General features: G+C 36.6%; 1 protein-coding gene across 1 annotated transcript; it reads right to left on the bottom strand.

Moving 5' to 3' along the window:
- Positions 1-4,778: 4,778 nt before the first annotated feature.
- LOC140035641 (uncharacterized) lies at positions 4,779-7,275 on the bottom strand. The gene is made up of 2 exons (XM_072076951.1): positions 7,081-7,275; positions 4,779-6,155 (listed from the first exon to the last, which is right to left on the bottom strand). Exons 1-2 carry the CDS (start codon positions 7,273-7,275, stop codon positions 4,779-4,781), a joined length of 1,572 nt encoding a protein of 523 aa, XP_071933052.1.
- Positions 7,276-17,404: the final 10,129 nt, after the last annotated feature.

The raw sequence follows: 17,404 nt of genomic DNA, 5'->3' as shown, positions 1-17,404 counted from the left end.
ATACAATAGCTCAAAGTTGGTGAAAAATCGAAACTTGTTGAGCCAATTTTCCATATTTATGTTCCAAATTTTGGGACTTTAGTTAGGTATCGAAATGGACTCGGAACAGCGCCAAATTTGGTATGAATATACTACCGCATAAGGGCCACTCCTTTGCCAAATTTCATAGAAAAATATGTTCGGAAATTGGTTGACGAGACTGTTGAAATTACAAGAAATTCTAAGGCTAAGCTGCCTTTGAACTTCCGTTTTGCTGTTTCCAAACATTTGGTCAAGAAACATCTTAAACCTGGTCCATTCCAGTAGGTAATGTCTAAAATATGTCCAAGGTACATTTGATAGGTGATATTCACTAAGAAGTTTCGGATAACAAGTTCCAAATCATTGTTAGTTTCAAATCTGTCCAAATGCATGGTATTTCTTCATAATACCATATTCGAATTTTGGTCAAAAATCATTCAAGTCAACTCGGAATTGAGCATGGTTGGTGGCGTTGGAAAACAAATTCATAGAGCTACAATTTCTTAGAAGAAACCATTTTCAAAATCTATCCACAACTAGCCCGCATTTAAGCATCAAGTTGGAGTTCATGTTCTGCCTTCCAGTGAACCAACGAAACAGTGCAGCCAAGTTCAAACGGTTGGTGTGGTTCACTCAGGAAGAATCAGAACGTGAATTTTACACCGTTGGAAAGTTGGGAATGTCTAGTTTCTAGTGTCGCAAACAGCACTCAATTTCAATATCAGGACAAAGAGTTATAGTCGAAATAAAATCACTGCCAGAGTAATACGGGACACAATTGCAATTTTGGTAAATTTTCTAAATCTCAACATGCACTCACCCAAATCACGTAAAATTGTGAGGAAACTTTAAAAACAACCTATATTTCACATTTGTATCAGAAACAAGTCAATTGAACTTCAAGAAAGTACACTAAAATGCACGAAAATGGAAGGGCAGAATCGGCACCTTCACATGCAACCCCTCATTTGACTTCCTTTTCACTTTTGTCACTTAACTCTACTAAATTAACACTTAATCAACACAATTAGCATCCAATCTTATCAAATCAGATCATCAAAGTAATTGTGGGATTTCATAGAACCCACTCACCAATTTTCCAACAATTTAAAGCTGCCCATGAGAATCCAAGAGCTCATGAGTGTAATCCATCTTCCATAAATCAAGAATTAAGTGGTTGATCATTACTTACTTTCTTAGAGAGCCAAGACCGAAATTTCGGTCACTTTGAGCTGGAGAAAAACCGTGAGAGGCACCTCCTTTCCTAGCTTATCTTGATCACCAAGTGATTTGAGGGTTGTGTGTAAAATTTGGAGGTAATTTGAGCAAGGAATTGAGGAGAGAGAGTGGAGGAATTTTCTGGTCGTGTTCTTCCTTTGTTGCTCGGCTGTTTGAGAGTAAGAGAGGAAGGAAATTCTGATGTTATTTGCTTCTAAGGTAGGCTTAAAACTTGTGGCTCAAATTTACTCAAAGCTGTCCACTAAAATAATGCACATGCACGTGCGTTTCGTGCTTGATTTCTCGCGAGTTTATTGCACTAGTGCCCTAAACCTCTAATGCACTTACATTCATATTATTATTATTCACTCTTAATAGTCCCAAAATAATGGTCTAAGGCTTCTCAATTACTCGCGCGTGTAAAAACGCGTATTTCTAATTTAAGCGCGAGATAGTGAAATTTCTAAGAAGTTCTTATGATGGTCATATAACTAACTAATTTTTGAACACTTAAATATAAAAATACCTATTTTGAAACTAATGTACAAGTCTCCAAATTTTCAAGTTTATTGTATTCTCGAATCAATTATTTACTCCTATCGTATATTCACTATTTTCACTTAACGAGTCTTCAGAAATTAAATTTTGAAACGAGTCACTTTAAAAATATAATTAAGCTATAGATCCCTCTAATTAGGTCTAAAAAGGTTAGAAAATAATAATTGAAGCATTTGGTCAAATAAATAATTAAATGAGCTAGAATTTGGAGTTTAAATTAAATAAGTTTTGTGAGTCTTTACATTCTCTCCCCTTTAAGAAAATTTCGTCCTCGAAATTTATCTTGATCTACGAACAGGTCTGGATACTTTTCTCGGATTGCTTTTTCAACTTCTCAGGTCGCTTCCTCTAACTCATGGTTCCTCCAGAGAACTTTTACTAAAGATATCTGCTTATTTCTCAATTCTTTCACCTTTCTATCCAGAAGTTTCACCGGTTTCTCCTCATAGGTCAAAATCTCATTAATCTCAATATTTTTCGGTTGCAAAATGTGAGAAGGGTTTGGATGGTACTTCTTAAGCATGGATACATGAAAAATATTATGGATCCGAGACAGACTCGGTGGCAATTCCAACTTATAGGCTACACTCCCCACACGTTGGATAATCTTATAAGGCCCTACAAACCTCGATTGTAGTTTCTTCCCCTTTCCAGACATCAAGCTCGCTTTCAAAAGTGTGATCTTGAGAAACACTAGATCTCCAACCGCAAATTTCAAATCCTTTCTCCGGTTATCTGCGTAACTCTTTTGACGACTCTGTGCGGTTTGAATTTTCTGACATATTAACTTTACTTTCTTATTAGCTTCCTCAATCCATGGCACTGTAGTCGGGTCTAAAATCTTTCATTCACCTATTTCGTCCCAACAAATCGGAGACCTGCATTTTCGACCATAAAGTGCTTCATACGGGACCATTTGAATAGAAGAGCGGTAGCTATTATTATAAGCAAATTCTACCAAAGTTAAATACTTGTTCCAACTCTCCCCAAAATTCAACACACAAGTTCTCAACATATCCTCAAGGGTTTGAATCGTCCGCTCGCACTGTCCATCGGTTTAGGGATGGTAAGTAGTACTGAAATTCAATTTAGTCCCCAACACCTCTTGCATTTTTTGCCAGAATCTCGAAACAAATCTTGGATCTCTATCCGACATGATACTGACAGGGATTCCATGTAACCTAATGATCTCATCCAAATACAACTTGGCCAACTTCTCCAATGGGTACCTCATGTTAATCGGCAGAAAATGAGCCGATTTGGTCAATCTATCCACTATTACCCAAATCGCATCATGGCCTCTCTGTGTTCTTGGTAATCCCGATACAAAATTCATGGTGATATTCTCCCATTTTCATTCAGGTATTTCTAGAGGTTGCAAAAGTTCCGATGGTTTCTGATGTTCAACTTTGACCAGTTGGCAAACCAAGCAGGTCTGGACAAATTGAGCAATCTCCTTCTTCATATTCTTCCACCAATACAGACTCTTCAAGTCTTGGTACATTTTATTTCCTTCTGGATGTACCGCAAACTTTGATCGGTGTGTCTCTTCTAAAATTTCCTTCTTAAGCTGTTCATCATTTGGCACAACTACCCGATTCCGAAGTCTCAATACACCATTTGATCTCAAGTTAAAATTCGACTTGTCCCCCCTTTTAATTTTTGCCAAACACTTTTACACTTCAGTGTTCTTTCCCTGAGATTCCTTGATTCGTTCCATCAGAGTGGAATTCAATATAATATTCCCAAGAATTATTTTTCTTGGCTCCAATCGAGAATTCCAATAACTAATTTCTTCTAAGTGAAGCTCCTTAATCATCAATCCGGCCACTTGTACTTGACGACTTAGAGCATTAGCTACTACATTGGCTTTTCCTGGATGATACTTTATCGTGTAATCATAATTTTCTAGAAATTCCATCCATCTATGTTGTCTTAAATTCAACTCCTTCTGAAAAAATAAGTACTTAACCCTTTTGTGATCAGTGAAAACATCGAACGTCACCCCGTACAGGTAATGCCTCCACTTCTTTAAAACAAATACTACAGCCGTTAACTCCAAGTCATGGGTCAGGTAATTTCCTTCATGCGGTTTCAATTTCCTAGAGGCATAGATATCACTTTGTCATTTTGCATTAAAACACATCCTAAATCTTCCTCAGAAGCATCTGTGTAGACTACAAAACTATCATTTCCATTCGGTAAAGCCAACACAGGCGCTCTTGTTAAGCGTCTTTTCAATTCCTTGAAGCTCTCTTCGCATTTAGGACTCCAAATAAACTTCCCACTTTTCTTGATCAACTCAGTCATAGGTCCAGCAATCCTAGAAAAATTCTGGATAAATCTCCGGTAATACTCTACCAATCCTATAAAACTTTGAATCTCAGTAGGGTTTTCCGGTCGTTTCCACTTCGAAACAGCTTCAACTTTAACTGGATCCACTTTAATTCCATCCTTAGAAATTATGTGTCCCAAGAAAGTCAATTCTTTTAACCAAAACTCACACTTGCTAAACTTAACATACAATTGTTGCTCCCTTAGAGTTTGCAAAATAATTCTCAAGTGTTTCTCACGATCCTCCACATTCTTCGAATACACCAAAATATCATCAATAAAGACCACGGCAAATTGGTCGAAATAAGGTTTAAAAATTCTATGCATTAAATCCATAAAAGCAACAGGTGCATTCGTTAACCCAAACGGCATTACGGCAAACTCAAAGTGTCCGTATCTCGAGTTAAAAGCAGTTTTGGGAATATCCTTCTCCAAAATCCTCAATTGATAGTAACTCTGTCTCAAATCCAATTTCGAGAATACTATCGCCCCTTGCAATTGGTCAAATAACTCATCAATGTGGGGCAGTGTGTACTTATTCTTAACTGTAACATTATTTAAGTCTTGGTAATCTATACACATTCTCAAACTCCCATCATTCTTTTTAACAAATAAAATCGGGGCTCTCCACGGTGAATCACTTTCCCTTATAAAACTCCGTTCCAACAAATCCTGTAGTTATAATTTAATTCTTTCAATTCGGTTGGAGCCATTCGATATGGCGTTTTAGAGATAGGTGTTACTCCCGGGATCACATCAATCTTAAAAGTTATATCCCGTTCCGGGGACAAAGACTCTAACTCTTCAGGAAAAACATCTAGAAAATCTTTTACTACAGGCATGTCCTCCAAATTCACCTTATCACTAGGAGTGTTGATAAGGAAGGCCAAATATCCTTGGACTCCTTTATTTATTAATCTTTTAGCCCGAATTCTTGAAATAAGTGCAGATGAAGCCAACTTATCCCGCACATCCAGCTTCAGGGTTGCCTCTCCTGGAATATACAATTTCACAATCTTTGTCCTACAATTCAACTGGACATTATAACGGGCTAGCCAATCCCTCCCTAAAATCACATCATACCTCTTAATTGCTAAGCCTATCAAATCGGGCAACAATTTTCGTTCCCCAACACAGATTTCACAATCCCTATACACCAGGTTAGCAATTAAACTTTTGTCTCCGGTAGGCATTTTAACTTCCAAATCATAAGATAACTTAATTGGTTTCAAGTTTATTCCATTCATGAAATTAAGGTTTACAAAATAATGAGTCGTACTCGGATCAATCAAAATCTTAGCTAAACAGTGGAAGACAAGAACCGTACCTTCAACCATCTCAGTTGCATCAGGTATCTGCTGATGATCCAGCGCATAAACCCTAGCCGGTACCTTAGGTCGACTTCCTCCAGCACTGGTCTGTTTAAAGGTTGATTTTTCTGGCCTCTGAGTGTTACCTCCAATCTTCGTTTTACTTCGACAGTTCACGAGTTGGTGCTCCGTGCTACCACAAGCCAAACACTTCCCAGACTTTCTCCAACATTCATTCTCAGAGTGGTTGGATTTTCCACAGTATCCACAAGTGACTTGAGTGATTACGGCTGAACCACTAGAAGGCGCTTCCCTAGTATGAACCGGTCCACTACGATCTCTTTTGGATAAAGCTCCTCTAGAAGGTCCAATAGTCCTTATTCCTCCCATTCCTCTTCCAACTTTAGAAGGCTGTGAACTCTTACTCGTCTGTCCATAAGTACGACTAGAAAATTTCCTGTTCCTACTGTGAAAGTCTTTAACTTGCATTCTTGCATTTTTCACTCGTTGCGCTTTCTCTAAGGTCTCAGTGGAGATTTGGGCTGCAGCCAAGCCCTCATGAATCTCTACATTAAGTCCCTGCACAAACCGCCTTATTCTCTTCCGCTCATTGGTTACCAATTCAGGGGCATACTTAGAAAGCTTAGTAAATTTTCCTTCGTACTCAGATACACTAAGGGTCCCTTGTTTCAACTTGATAAATTCATCCTCCCTCTTTTTTTGAATCAGAGGTGGAAGAAATTTTTCATTAAACTCCCTCATGAAATTTTTTCAAGTCCAAGGGGTTTGAACTCTCTCCCATTTTCCTTTTATCATGTCCCACCAGGCGCGAGTCACTCCCTCAAATTAGAATATAGCAAAATTTACTCGCCTATCCTCCGTATAGTTTAAGGTAGCGAATATATTGGTCATTCTTTTCAACCAATTCTCCTCTACCTCAGGATCGGGTTCACCAACGAATTTAAGCGGATTAAACTTCAAAAATCTTTCTAAGGCTCGGTCCTCTCCTCTTTCCTATCCCCCAAGTTGGTTAAATGGTTCAGGATCTTGCCTATCAGCTAAGCGTTCTAGGATGTCAGTCATCCTGTTGATGGCAGTAGCCACTTGATTTTCCTCAATATTTTCCTAGCCTTAGGTCGGTCCAGTTGCCGATCCCTGGTCATCTCCATGAGATTGGACTTGTCCAGTCCCTCGCCCATAACCTCGACCACGGTTTCGACCACTCCTTCGTCCGTCCATTATTCTAGGTATGCTTAGTGCAAGAAATGAATCAATTTCGCGAGAAAATGCTTAAACAAGAACCAATCACGAAAGTATTGAAAATAATAGTAATTTACATTCATTATCACTTCAAGTTCATACAACTAGCAAGTCATGGGGAAATTACAAAAATATAGCACGCAAGGGATACAAGAGTACTTTTAGTCACAGAAAACTAAAGTAAAAGCAAGTGCCACAAAAATTGTCCACACAGTCATGCAAAATACAATGGTTTCAGCACTTAGCATCACCAGTCAAAAGGGCAAAAGAGGCGATCACTAGGGACCTAGTCCACAGCAGAACTACCATGCGAAATTTTCTCCTCAGGATCCTCCTCCGGATCTTCCACAGGGTCCTCCTCCTGGACCGGGTTCTAAACTATATCCGCCACTCCCTCTATCATCTCAGTGGCATCAGCCATGATCCCGGAAGTCCGATCACGGACCTCATCTCCTAATTTAATAAGTCGAGCCCTAGTACTCTGGAGCTCCTCACGAACAACTGCAGCTGTAACCACCTCGCCCTGTACTACCTCCTCAAGTTCAGCGATCCTCTCGCCCTGAGCACTAGCCATCTGTCTAAACTTATCCACCTCTGCCTGTTAGTCTAAGTTGGCAGTTACCAACTGACGACAGTCGTCGTCCAATGCTAGCACAATGTAGTTTGGGTAGGCAAATGTCACCCTACATGGACAACGAGGATATCTATCATAAGGCATATATCGTACACGAGCTCCTCCCCTAATAGCTTGGTAGTAAATGGGCTTAGAAAGCTCCACATGACCATTAGCATGGCCATTCCCGTTAGCTGTCGGGGCTCCATTTCCATTTTCCATCCCTGCAAAGCAATTACACTTTTTGGTTAGAACCTTAATCGCTAACTCGCACGGATGTCACTTAGGGTATGTCTAACTCAATTACTAGTTCGCCCAAATATCACTTAAGGTATGACTAAGTCGTCCGGTCTCAAATCTTAAGGGTAGAGTATCTAATATGTCTCCCATATAGATTTCTAATCTAGTGCTCTGATACCAACTGTGACGCCCCCACTTCTCCCTAAGGCGGACCAGACGGTATCCGCGGGACGCCTGTCCAACTCTCGTTAGGACTCAAGCAGTTTCCATTCAAGCTTAAAGCAAAACCATTCAACAACACTAGATAAGTAAGAAAGTGCGAAAAACTTCCAAACTTAACAATATATATATATATAATGATTATATAACCCTTACATTAAATTTTCAAAGTTACATCAATACCTAAAATATACTACATCCGGGTACATCGAATATCCAAACCATACATTAGGTTTCCAAAGTACAGCCAGTAAGAGGTCTAGCCCAAAATATATTAGAAACCCTAAGCCAGAAGTGTATCAAAAGGTTCCTCCAAGCCTCATTCCATATCCAATCCTGTTAAAGAAAACAAATCTACAGGGTGAGCAAAACGTTCGTGAGGCCAAGGACACATATGCAAGCACATAATCCAAGTAACAAACTCAATTAATAGGTCAAATGATAAAGTAAGAGTAATCGTCAATTCCAATGAAACGTAAACAGAAACAATTCAAGGATATGGTAGCTCTCAGGAGCTAAGTTCCATTTGCATTGCCAGGGTCATTCGTATACCTTTCAGCGATGACTTTCCATCAACCGGGTCGGTATTTCCAATCCGTAGATCTCCACTCACTTCCCTCCATCCATCATTTCACCATCTCCGATCCGTAACCAACAAGCATGTAAAGGCAATACTATACAAGTATGCCAAGCAAGATCTCAAAAGATCAAGTTTCAGATCCCAAGATTTACCAAGTTTTAGATCCCAAGATTTACCAAGTTTTCCAGACCAAAACCTCACGATTGGCTGCGAGATTACGAGGTTTAACCATTGGATTTTGGGCGTCCCCACAGGTCAGGTTTTCAGAAACAAATCAAGTTTTAGTCGATGAGATTTTCTCTGCATTCGACTTTAGGTCATGTACATGTAAAATCCAGTAATTTCATGTAATTCATGTAGCAAGTCATGTATTGATCCAAGTAAATGAGATGAAGTGCGGTAAAGTACACACTTTCCCCAACAAGTATAGTTCATGTAACAACAAGTTCAAGTAGAGTTCATGTAGGCAACAGATCTCAAGTGAAGTGCAAGTAAACATGCACTTGACACTCACCAAGCCAACCAAGGAGAAATGTTACTTGAAGTTCAAGCGTCTACCGTAGGATCCTCTTGAAGGTCCTCATGCGAGCCTGAGCAATTAATAGTGAACAATCACTTATAAACCCCAATTATCAAGAAAGTTTGCACACTTGTGCAATCCTAGAAAATTTTACTAAAATGAGCCTAAATTACTCACGAATTAAGGCTCAAAAATGAAGTTTTAAAGTACAAAAGAAATCAAGTTTTCATCTTTGAAATCAAGTATAAAACGTTCAGGTAATATCGAAAGAATAAGGAGAATTCGAAAAACTCCATTTCCTTAAGATTAGGAAATTTCAGTTTTGATACGTGATCTTTGAAAAATTGTATCTCACTTTTACAAGTCCAAAATTGGAAAACTTGGTACCGTTGGAAACCTTTTAAGAAGTTTAAAAGTTCCTAGAAGACACCTTTCCAAGATTCTAGATGGAAGGTATCCGAAAATTAACTCAAAGTTGTTGTTTTGGGGCATTGAAGACAGGTTTAGGTTGGTTTTTGGCCAACTTTGAAAATTCGGCAAAATTCACTTGATTTGAACTAACCTCTGGAATTTGGAACTCTATTAAAGTTGCAACCCAAGTTTAAAACAAAACAAACAGAATGAGTATCGGAGTTTTGAACACAAGATACAATAGCTCAAAGTTGGTGAAAAATCGAAACTTGTTGAGCCAATTTTCTAGATTTAAGTTCCAAACTTTGGGACTTTAGTTAGGTATTGAAACGGACTCGGAACAGCGCCAAATTTGGTATGAATATACTACCGTATAGGGGCCGCACCTTTGCCAAATTTCATAGAAAATAATGTTCGGAAATCGGTTAACGAGATTGTTGAAATCACAAGAAATTCTAAGGCTAAGCTGCCTTTGAACTTCCGTTTTGCCGTTTCCAAGCATTTGGTCAAGAAACATCTTAAACCTGGTCCATTCCAGTAGGTAATGTCTAAACTATGTCCTAGGTACATTTAATAGGTGATATTCACTAAGAAGTTTCGTATAACAAGTTCCAAATCATTGTTAGTTTCAAATCTGTCCAAATGCATGGTATTTGGATCAGAAACAAGTCAATTGGACTTCAAGAAAGTACACTAAAATGCACAAAAAATGGCAGGCCAGAATCGGCACCTTCACATGCAACCCCTCATTTGACTTCCTTTTCACTTTTGTCACTTAACTCTACTAAATTAACACTTAATCAACACAATTAGCATCCAATCTTATCAAATCAGATCATCAAAGTCATTGTGGGATTTCATAGAGCCCACTCACCAATTTTCCAATAATTTAAAGTTGCCCATGAGAATCCAAGAGCTCATGAGTGTAATCTATCTTCCATAAATCAAGAATTAAGTGGTTGATCATTACTTACTTTCTTAGAGAGCCAAGACAGAAATTTCGGTCACTTTGAGCTGGAGAAAAACCGTGAGAGGCAGCTCCTTTCCTAGCTTATATTGATCACCAAGTGATTTGAGGGTTGTGTGTAAAATTTGGAGGTAATTTGAGCAAGAAATTGAGGAGAGAGAGTGGAGGAATTTTCTGGTCTTGTTCTTCCTTTGTTGCTCAGCTGTTTGAGAGTATGAGAGGAAGGAAATTCTGATATTATTAGCTTCTAAGGTAGGCTTAAAACTTGTAGCTCAAATTTACTCAAAGCTGTCCACTACAATAATGCACATGCACGTGCGTTTCGTGCTCGATTCCTCGCGAGTTTATTGCACTAGTGTCCTAAACCTCTAATGCACTTACATTCATATTATTAATATTCACTCTTAATAGTCCCAAAATAATGGTCTAAGGCTTCTCAATTACTCGCGCGTGTAAAAATGGGTATTTCCAATTTAAGCGCGAGATAGTGAAATTTCTAAGAAGTTCTTATGACGGTAATATAACTAACTAACCTTTGAACACTTAAATATAAAAATACCTATTTTGAGACTAATGTACAAGTCTCCAATTTTTCAAACCTATTGTATTCTCAAATCGATTATTTACTCCAATCGCGTATTCACTATTTTCATTTAACGAGCCTTCAGAAATTAAATTTTGAAACGAGTCACTTTAAAAATATAATTAAGCTATAGATCCCTCTAATTAGGTCTAAAAAGGTTAGAAAATAATAATCGGAGCATTTGGCCAAATAAATAATTAAATGAGTTAGAATTTGGAGTTTAAATTAAATAAGTTTTGTGAGTCTTTACACGTAATCCCACAAATTTTGATTTTTTTAAAACATATAAAAGTATAAAATATGCAATAATATTGCAAAATTACAATATTCATAAACATTTGTCAATATATATAGATATATATAGACACACACTATATATATATATAGACACACCTGATAAAATTAAGAAAAACTACAAAAATATTATTGTTGTTTAACAAGTAAAATTATAACATAACTCTAACCCATACATTCACCATCCATGTTAGCAAAAAATAAATGTATCTTAGAACAAATGAAAAGGGATAAAAATATAGGGAACAAAGTCATGGATGGATGCTTCTACTTAGTATTTTCTCCAAACTCTCTCCATAGAGAAGATAAATGGAATCATTCTTCAAGTTACTAAACAATAACAAGGACAGAAAACAAAGACAAGGAAGAAAAAATAGTAAAATAGAATTTCAAGCTTGTTTTTGTATTTTCAATTTAAATTTAATTTTCAGTAACAAGCTTGAATTAAATTTATGTTTAATCTTATTTAATCTGAATTCAATCAGCTTTGATGGAGTGAATAAGCACAAAACTTGAAATTCTCAACAATTGATTAAAAATCCTCACAGGGAAAAAGGAGGAGAGAAAATTACTACTGCTACTACCAGTAATAATGGCTATTAGGATAAAAACAGGGTTGTGGGTTAACCTAATGAAGAATATACCTCATGTGGAGGAGGCTGTGAGAAGCTAAAATTGACTTTGGACTGAATGGGAAGCTCAACATCATCAGGATCACATATTTGCCAGCATGGTCTGAGTAAATTTTCAACCTCCTGCCTTCCCTCTTTTCCAAGACTGATCAACATTAAGTTTCAACCTTTTCTCAAGTGGCTTTACCATGTTCTAATAAATTTATTCGGTGTCTGAACACTAGTAGCCATCCCTCAAGTAGTGGTTTTGAAGTTTCTTTTATTGGTGCAAAAATAAATTTTTTCTTCAAAAGTACTTAATCCAAGGACTACGTGATAATTTTAAAATTTTAATTGTGGATTGTAGATATGCTTATCGTGTGCCACTAAATATAAACAACCTTTGCACAATGATGCTATTTACCCTACTAAATGTACCTTTATTTAAAAAATTCTTAGAATGTATAATATTTATAGCTCTTCTTAAGGATGTCATGCTAATTATCAAGTCTAAAACCAAACTGATTAACATAGTCGAGAAACCAACCAACTAGTGATTTCAATTTTCCAGTCGGTCTAGGGGAGGGAGATCCCCTAATTTGAGGGTCGCGGGCCTCCGATAATTATTACTGGTATATGAATGGGTTGCTATGTCGCTTTTGTCTAAGTAGTAGGCTTTGAAAGTTGTACCATACATGATTAAAAATTCTTTTCCAAAAGTAAACAAAACTTCAAATCAAATAGCAAGAAAAGAGGTCAAATTCAAATCCAGTGCAAAAATGATTGATAAATCGGTACAGCATTCATCCCTAAACTGAGCTGATTCTGGGGGAAAAGAAAATTTCACTAAGCTGATTTTGAGGGCAAAAAAAAACTTCACATGCACATGGAGGATTTTTGGGTTGCAATCAAAAGAAAGTACAATTAGTTGTCGGAGGAATTGGTAGAAAAGTGAAGATTTTGCATGCTCATAGGCATCTATCTCACTGGAAGAAAGGGGAAGGAAGTTCTCCTTCTGAAACCGAAACAACGAATAAAAATGATGATTAAGAGAGAATCTTATTAGGGCTAAGTGTTAGACTAACCTCTTGTTAATTTGGATGTTTCACTAACAGGCCTAACATGACTTACACTAATTTGACTGGCTCCATTATCTTAATTAATCCAAAAAAAAAAACCCATGTAATAAAAGGAGCCCAAAATAATCTACAACTATTTGCATTTGACCAGAAAATTATAAAGCAAATAGTTTCAAGCATACAAAAATAATCCTAAATAGTTAGCAACTATTTAAAGAGCTAAGTTTTATAAAAGGACTCAATGACCTTTCCCATCAATTAAGAAGCAAACAAAAGAAACAAATGAAATAATTAAATCATTGTTACCAATTAGCCCCAAAATAGTAAGGAACAATTGAGCCTTTGAATTTGGATACCAAGTCTCAAATAGACATTTCTCACTCCTTAAATCCCAAAATTGAAAAACTAAACTGTTTCCTCCAATAACACATTGGCACTTGCCGTTCAATGGAGAACTTCAGGGTTCTCTTATCTAGTTGGCAGATAACTCTTTGATCATGCTATCTTTCGGATGCAAAGAGTAATTTTACGTAACAAATAAACTCGTTAAAACTTAAATAGTATTAACCAGTTAATATTATACAACCACTTGCACTTTTTTTTTCCTTGCCTCCTTTTTCGTTATCATACATCTCACCTCTGTAACAAGCAACCAATCTCAAAAATGGAAACATTGTTAACAGTACAACAAGAACAACTACGAGTACACACATTCAAGATCAGTATTAGCCACTTCATAGTTCATTTCAATATTTGTGATTTATTTTTTTAAATACACACATCATGAACATTTACCATTACGAATGGTTACGAGTACACACATTTAGTACTAATACTAGCCATTTCGTAGTTTATTTCAATGTTAATGATTTTTTTAAATATAAACAATGTTGACACTAACCATCCCGAACACCTACTAGTGCACACATTCAGGATCAGTATTAGCCACTTCATAGTTTATTTCAATTTTTGCGTTTTTCTCTAATTACAAGTTCTGCAATCCAGTTAAGTGTGCCTCTAATTACTCCTATTCTAGTCTCCTTAATTAGTTCCTCAAAATCTTAATTGTTTAACATATTCACTTCTACTTATTACTTCAATACTTTATCAACTTCTAAGACAAATTTAAACATACTAGTAACCATATAATCCGGTTATTAACATATATATATATATATATATATATATATATATATATATATATATATATATATATATATATATATATATATATACATATGAATGTATGCATGTATATATGTATGTATATATAAAGAATTAATTTTTCCTACACTGACAGTATATGTACTGTTAGTTTTAGATGAATGATAGTTATGTAAAATGTAAGTTTGAAATCCAACTTTTACACATGTATCATGAATCAAATGATAATAATATATATATTATCCGCATATATAAGATTTACTCATATATATAATCCAGTCATTTATTTTTTCCCTAACAATGTTCCTTCCTATGTGCTTTTGCTGAATGCACCTTCCGCCTTAGTATTTGCCTCAATTAAACTTCCCCCGGCTCTTAAACTTCCCCCGTCCCCTTCTGTTTATTACCTTGTACCTATTCTTTACTACAATTCACAGGTCCTACTTAATTACGTTCATTATTTTTTTTCCCTCCACCACGGTTGGTATAATTAATTTAAGACATTAATCGTTATCATTAATTTCCCTATCAACCCCTTTTTTTTTAATCGACATTGTAAGTATTTGTGTCTACACCTGACTAATGCCACAGTGCCCGGGCAAAGCGGACCCGACCAATGCCCAAAACGGTAACTACTAGGTTCGAACTCGAGACCTTGGAATAAGGATCCTGAGCGAAAACTAGTCGAGCTTCTCAGCTTGGGCAATTTCCCTATCCACCCTATTCACCAGAAGTAACAACCTACGATTGGAAAAAAAAAAACTACTGCTAGCATAATCAACAACCAAGTATTGAGCTATTCCAAGGGAAGAGCTGAGTTATGTGGACTTGGAAGAAGCCTAGATCGCTTGTCACTTGGGGTTGGTTCGAATAGTTTTGGGGTAGTCTAATTAAGCCTCAAGATCGTGTATTCAAATCATCTCTTTATCGCTTATGCATCTTTGGAAGATGGGGTGTATATGCACAAAAAAATTAGTTTGACAAAATTGAAATACTTCCTACGTTGGAAAAAAAAAAAAAAAAGTGCTGACAGAATTTTCACTTTCAATCATGTCAATGGGCTATCAATGTGGTCCCCACATTTCACTCAGGATCAACTTCCTCTTTTAAATTTTCATTTCTCTTAATAACCCGGGTCCTCGCCATATTCGGCAGTACGGATTTTTTAGACATCCGGTAATCAATTCCCAACACGTGGCAGCACATAACCCCCTACATTTCCGTGTTTGATTTCCCGTCTACATTCAATCCCTCCGTACACCTTTACCATTCCATTGGTATGGACCGCTGTACCAATCTTTGGAATTCTCGTTACATTGCTCGGATATAGTGCCATGTTTAAATCGTGCTTAATGCATCACAAAGTATTACAGTGCTTCCCTTCTTTCAAAAATTTAAACAGTTCTATAATGTAATGGTGGTTCACTGGTTCGCCTCTTAATGTCTATACGAGCCTCTTTGGATTCTCTTCTCCTATAGTTTCTTTTTTGCAAAATTCAAAAAATTCAGTAATGCATTGACAGTTCACCTTCTAACGTCTATACAAGTTCCTTCTCTCGTAGTGTAGCTTGTTATAAGAGTAAGATGGATGGTTGCGGTTATTGAAGTAAAAATAGATGGTAACAAGTTGTTCGTGAAATTGCAGAGGACAAATTTGTGTGATTGCGAGATGATGAATTTGAGCCACTGGTCTGATCATTATGGTTCGCGGTGCGAACCTTGTGGGCCCCCATAGTGCGCATCTGCACACTGTGGCCCTCACCCCGGCGCTTTAGCGCCGAGGGCTGGATTTCGTACACTGTTCACATATTTGAAATTCGAACCCGCATACGAAGAATGCTGTAACATGTTTGGGGATGAGGTAAGACCTGTAGGTGCTGTCCTTATCCAGTTAAGCAACTAGCAACCTCGGACAGTGTAGTTACTAAAACTTCTGTTACGTGTCGATCCTTTATAGACTCTGGAGGCAAACAAGCTATCTGGACCGAATTAATGCCCCTTGATCGATTTTGGCACCACATTTTTCTTGAGCGATTTAGGCACTCTGAAACCCAATGCTATAGAGCGTAGCATCTCAGCCGACGGTCCAGCCTCTCGTTCAAAACATGTCGCGACACCGCTTGTTGATGCGACCACTAATTGGATCTGGTATGGTTTCCAGGTCCTCAAGGACAAAATCACTTAGACACCATACAATGATAGAGGTAGTATTTCCTTGTAAGGAACTACTACCATCAAAAGTTTGACACCTATATTATATCATTCTATATACTGGAATTTTTTTTAAACACGTGATGCAGACTTGAGGATCTGCACAATAATTCAACCAAGCTGATCACAGGAAATGCTCTCCTGTATAAACAGAAAGCAAAAATGTGAAAAACGAGCAAGCAAACAAAATTGAGATTAGTATGTTGATTAATTGTTTAAATTAACTTGAATATAAGTTCATTTCAAAAGAGGTTCGCGAGGCGAGTCCTGAGGCGAAGTGTTCCAATACTACTGCTAAGCGATCGTATAAGGCAAAAGTGTTGTGGGTGTACGGCCAAGCGCTTGGGCGCGCCTCTGAAGTGGGATGTTAAAAGTGTATGCCCCACAAATTGTCTTAAAAAAAGATTTAATTTCATCAATTAAGTTTTTTACTATTTATTATTTAGCTTTATTACTAATTTACTATCTTTTATATTGAGACATTGAATGAATTTAATATGAATTTTTTGTAATATAATATATGGTTAGGCAAAAAAGGTAAAGAAAAAGAGATTGTTACCTGTAGATTGGATCCTGTGATAGGATGGAAATTTCAAAACCACCATCAACTATTGGAAAAAAATTACCTAGTGTATATACACTAGATAAAGATGATCACATGGATGATATTGACTTTGATGAATAGTATCATTTTATTTGTCAGTTTATTTCTAATTATTGGTGTTATTCCTTGTTATGCATTATAAGCAATATGGTTGCTAATTTGGTATTTTATTTTTGATACTAGTTAAGTGTGTTTGTTGAAACAATTAACCTTTGAAGTTTGTGTCTACTTGAATTTATGTATTTGTAATTTAAGTGCTTGATAATGTGGTGACTTTTGAATTGTGACTAGTTTGTGTCTAAGATTAAACTTTTTGTAATGTTAATTATTTTGCTTTTTGGTGCAGCTAATGTTAATATGCATGTTTCTTAAATTATCAGTTGAAGTTATACAATAATAATTCTTATTTGTATAAATTTTCTTAATTTTATCTAATTTTATTATATTTATTTGTATCTTCAAATGAATTTTTTATAATATATATCATATTTATATATTTTTTAAAAATAAAAATTTGTGGGGCTTACGCTTGGGCCTTTCGTCCCATTTGCAATACCTTCGCCTTTTAAAACACTGATTTCAATTGACCATTGGCCGACAGACCGTT

Source organism: Coffea arabica, chromosome 2c (genome assembly GCF_036785885.1).
Source record: "Coffea arabica cultivar ET-39 chromosome 2c, Coffea Arabica ET-39 HiFi, whole genome shotgun sequence".
In the NCBI taxonomy this organism is placed as follows: Eukaryota; Viridiplantae; Streptophyta; class Magnoliopsida; order Gentianales; family Rubiaceae; genus Coffea; species Coffea arabica.
This window is presented reverse-complemented; position numbering and strand designations above follow the sequence as displayed.

Bases quoted from the DNA above. Each gene is read 5' to 3' on its own strand.
- LOC140035641 (XM_072076951.1), bottom strand. From the start codon at position 7,275: ATGGCTAGTGCTCAGGGCGAGAGGATCGCTGAACTTGAGGAGGTAGTA. The intron at 6,156-7,080 runs GTTTAGAACCCG...ATTCAAAAAAAG, and splicing joins TAGAGGGAGTGGCGGATATA to AGGGAGGATGAATTTATCAA.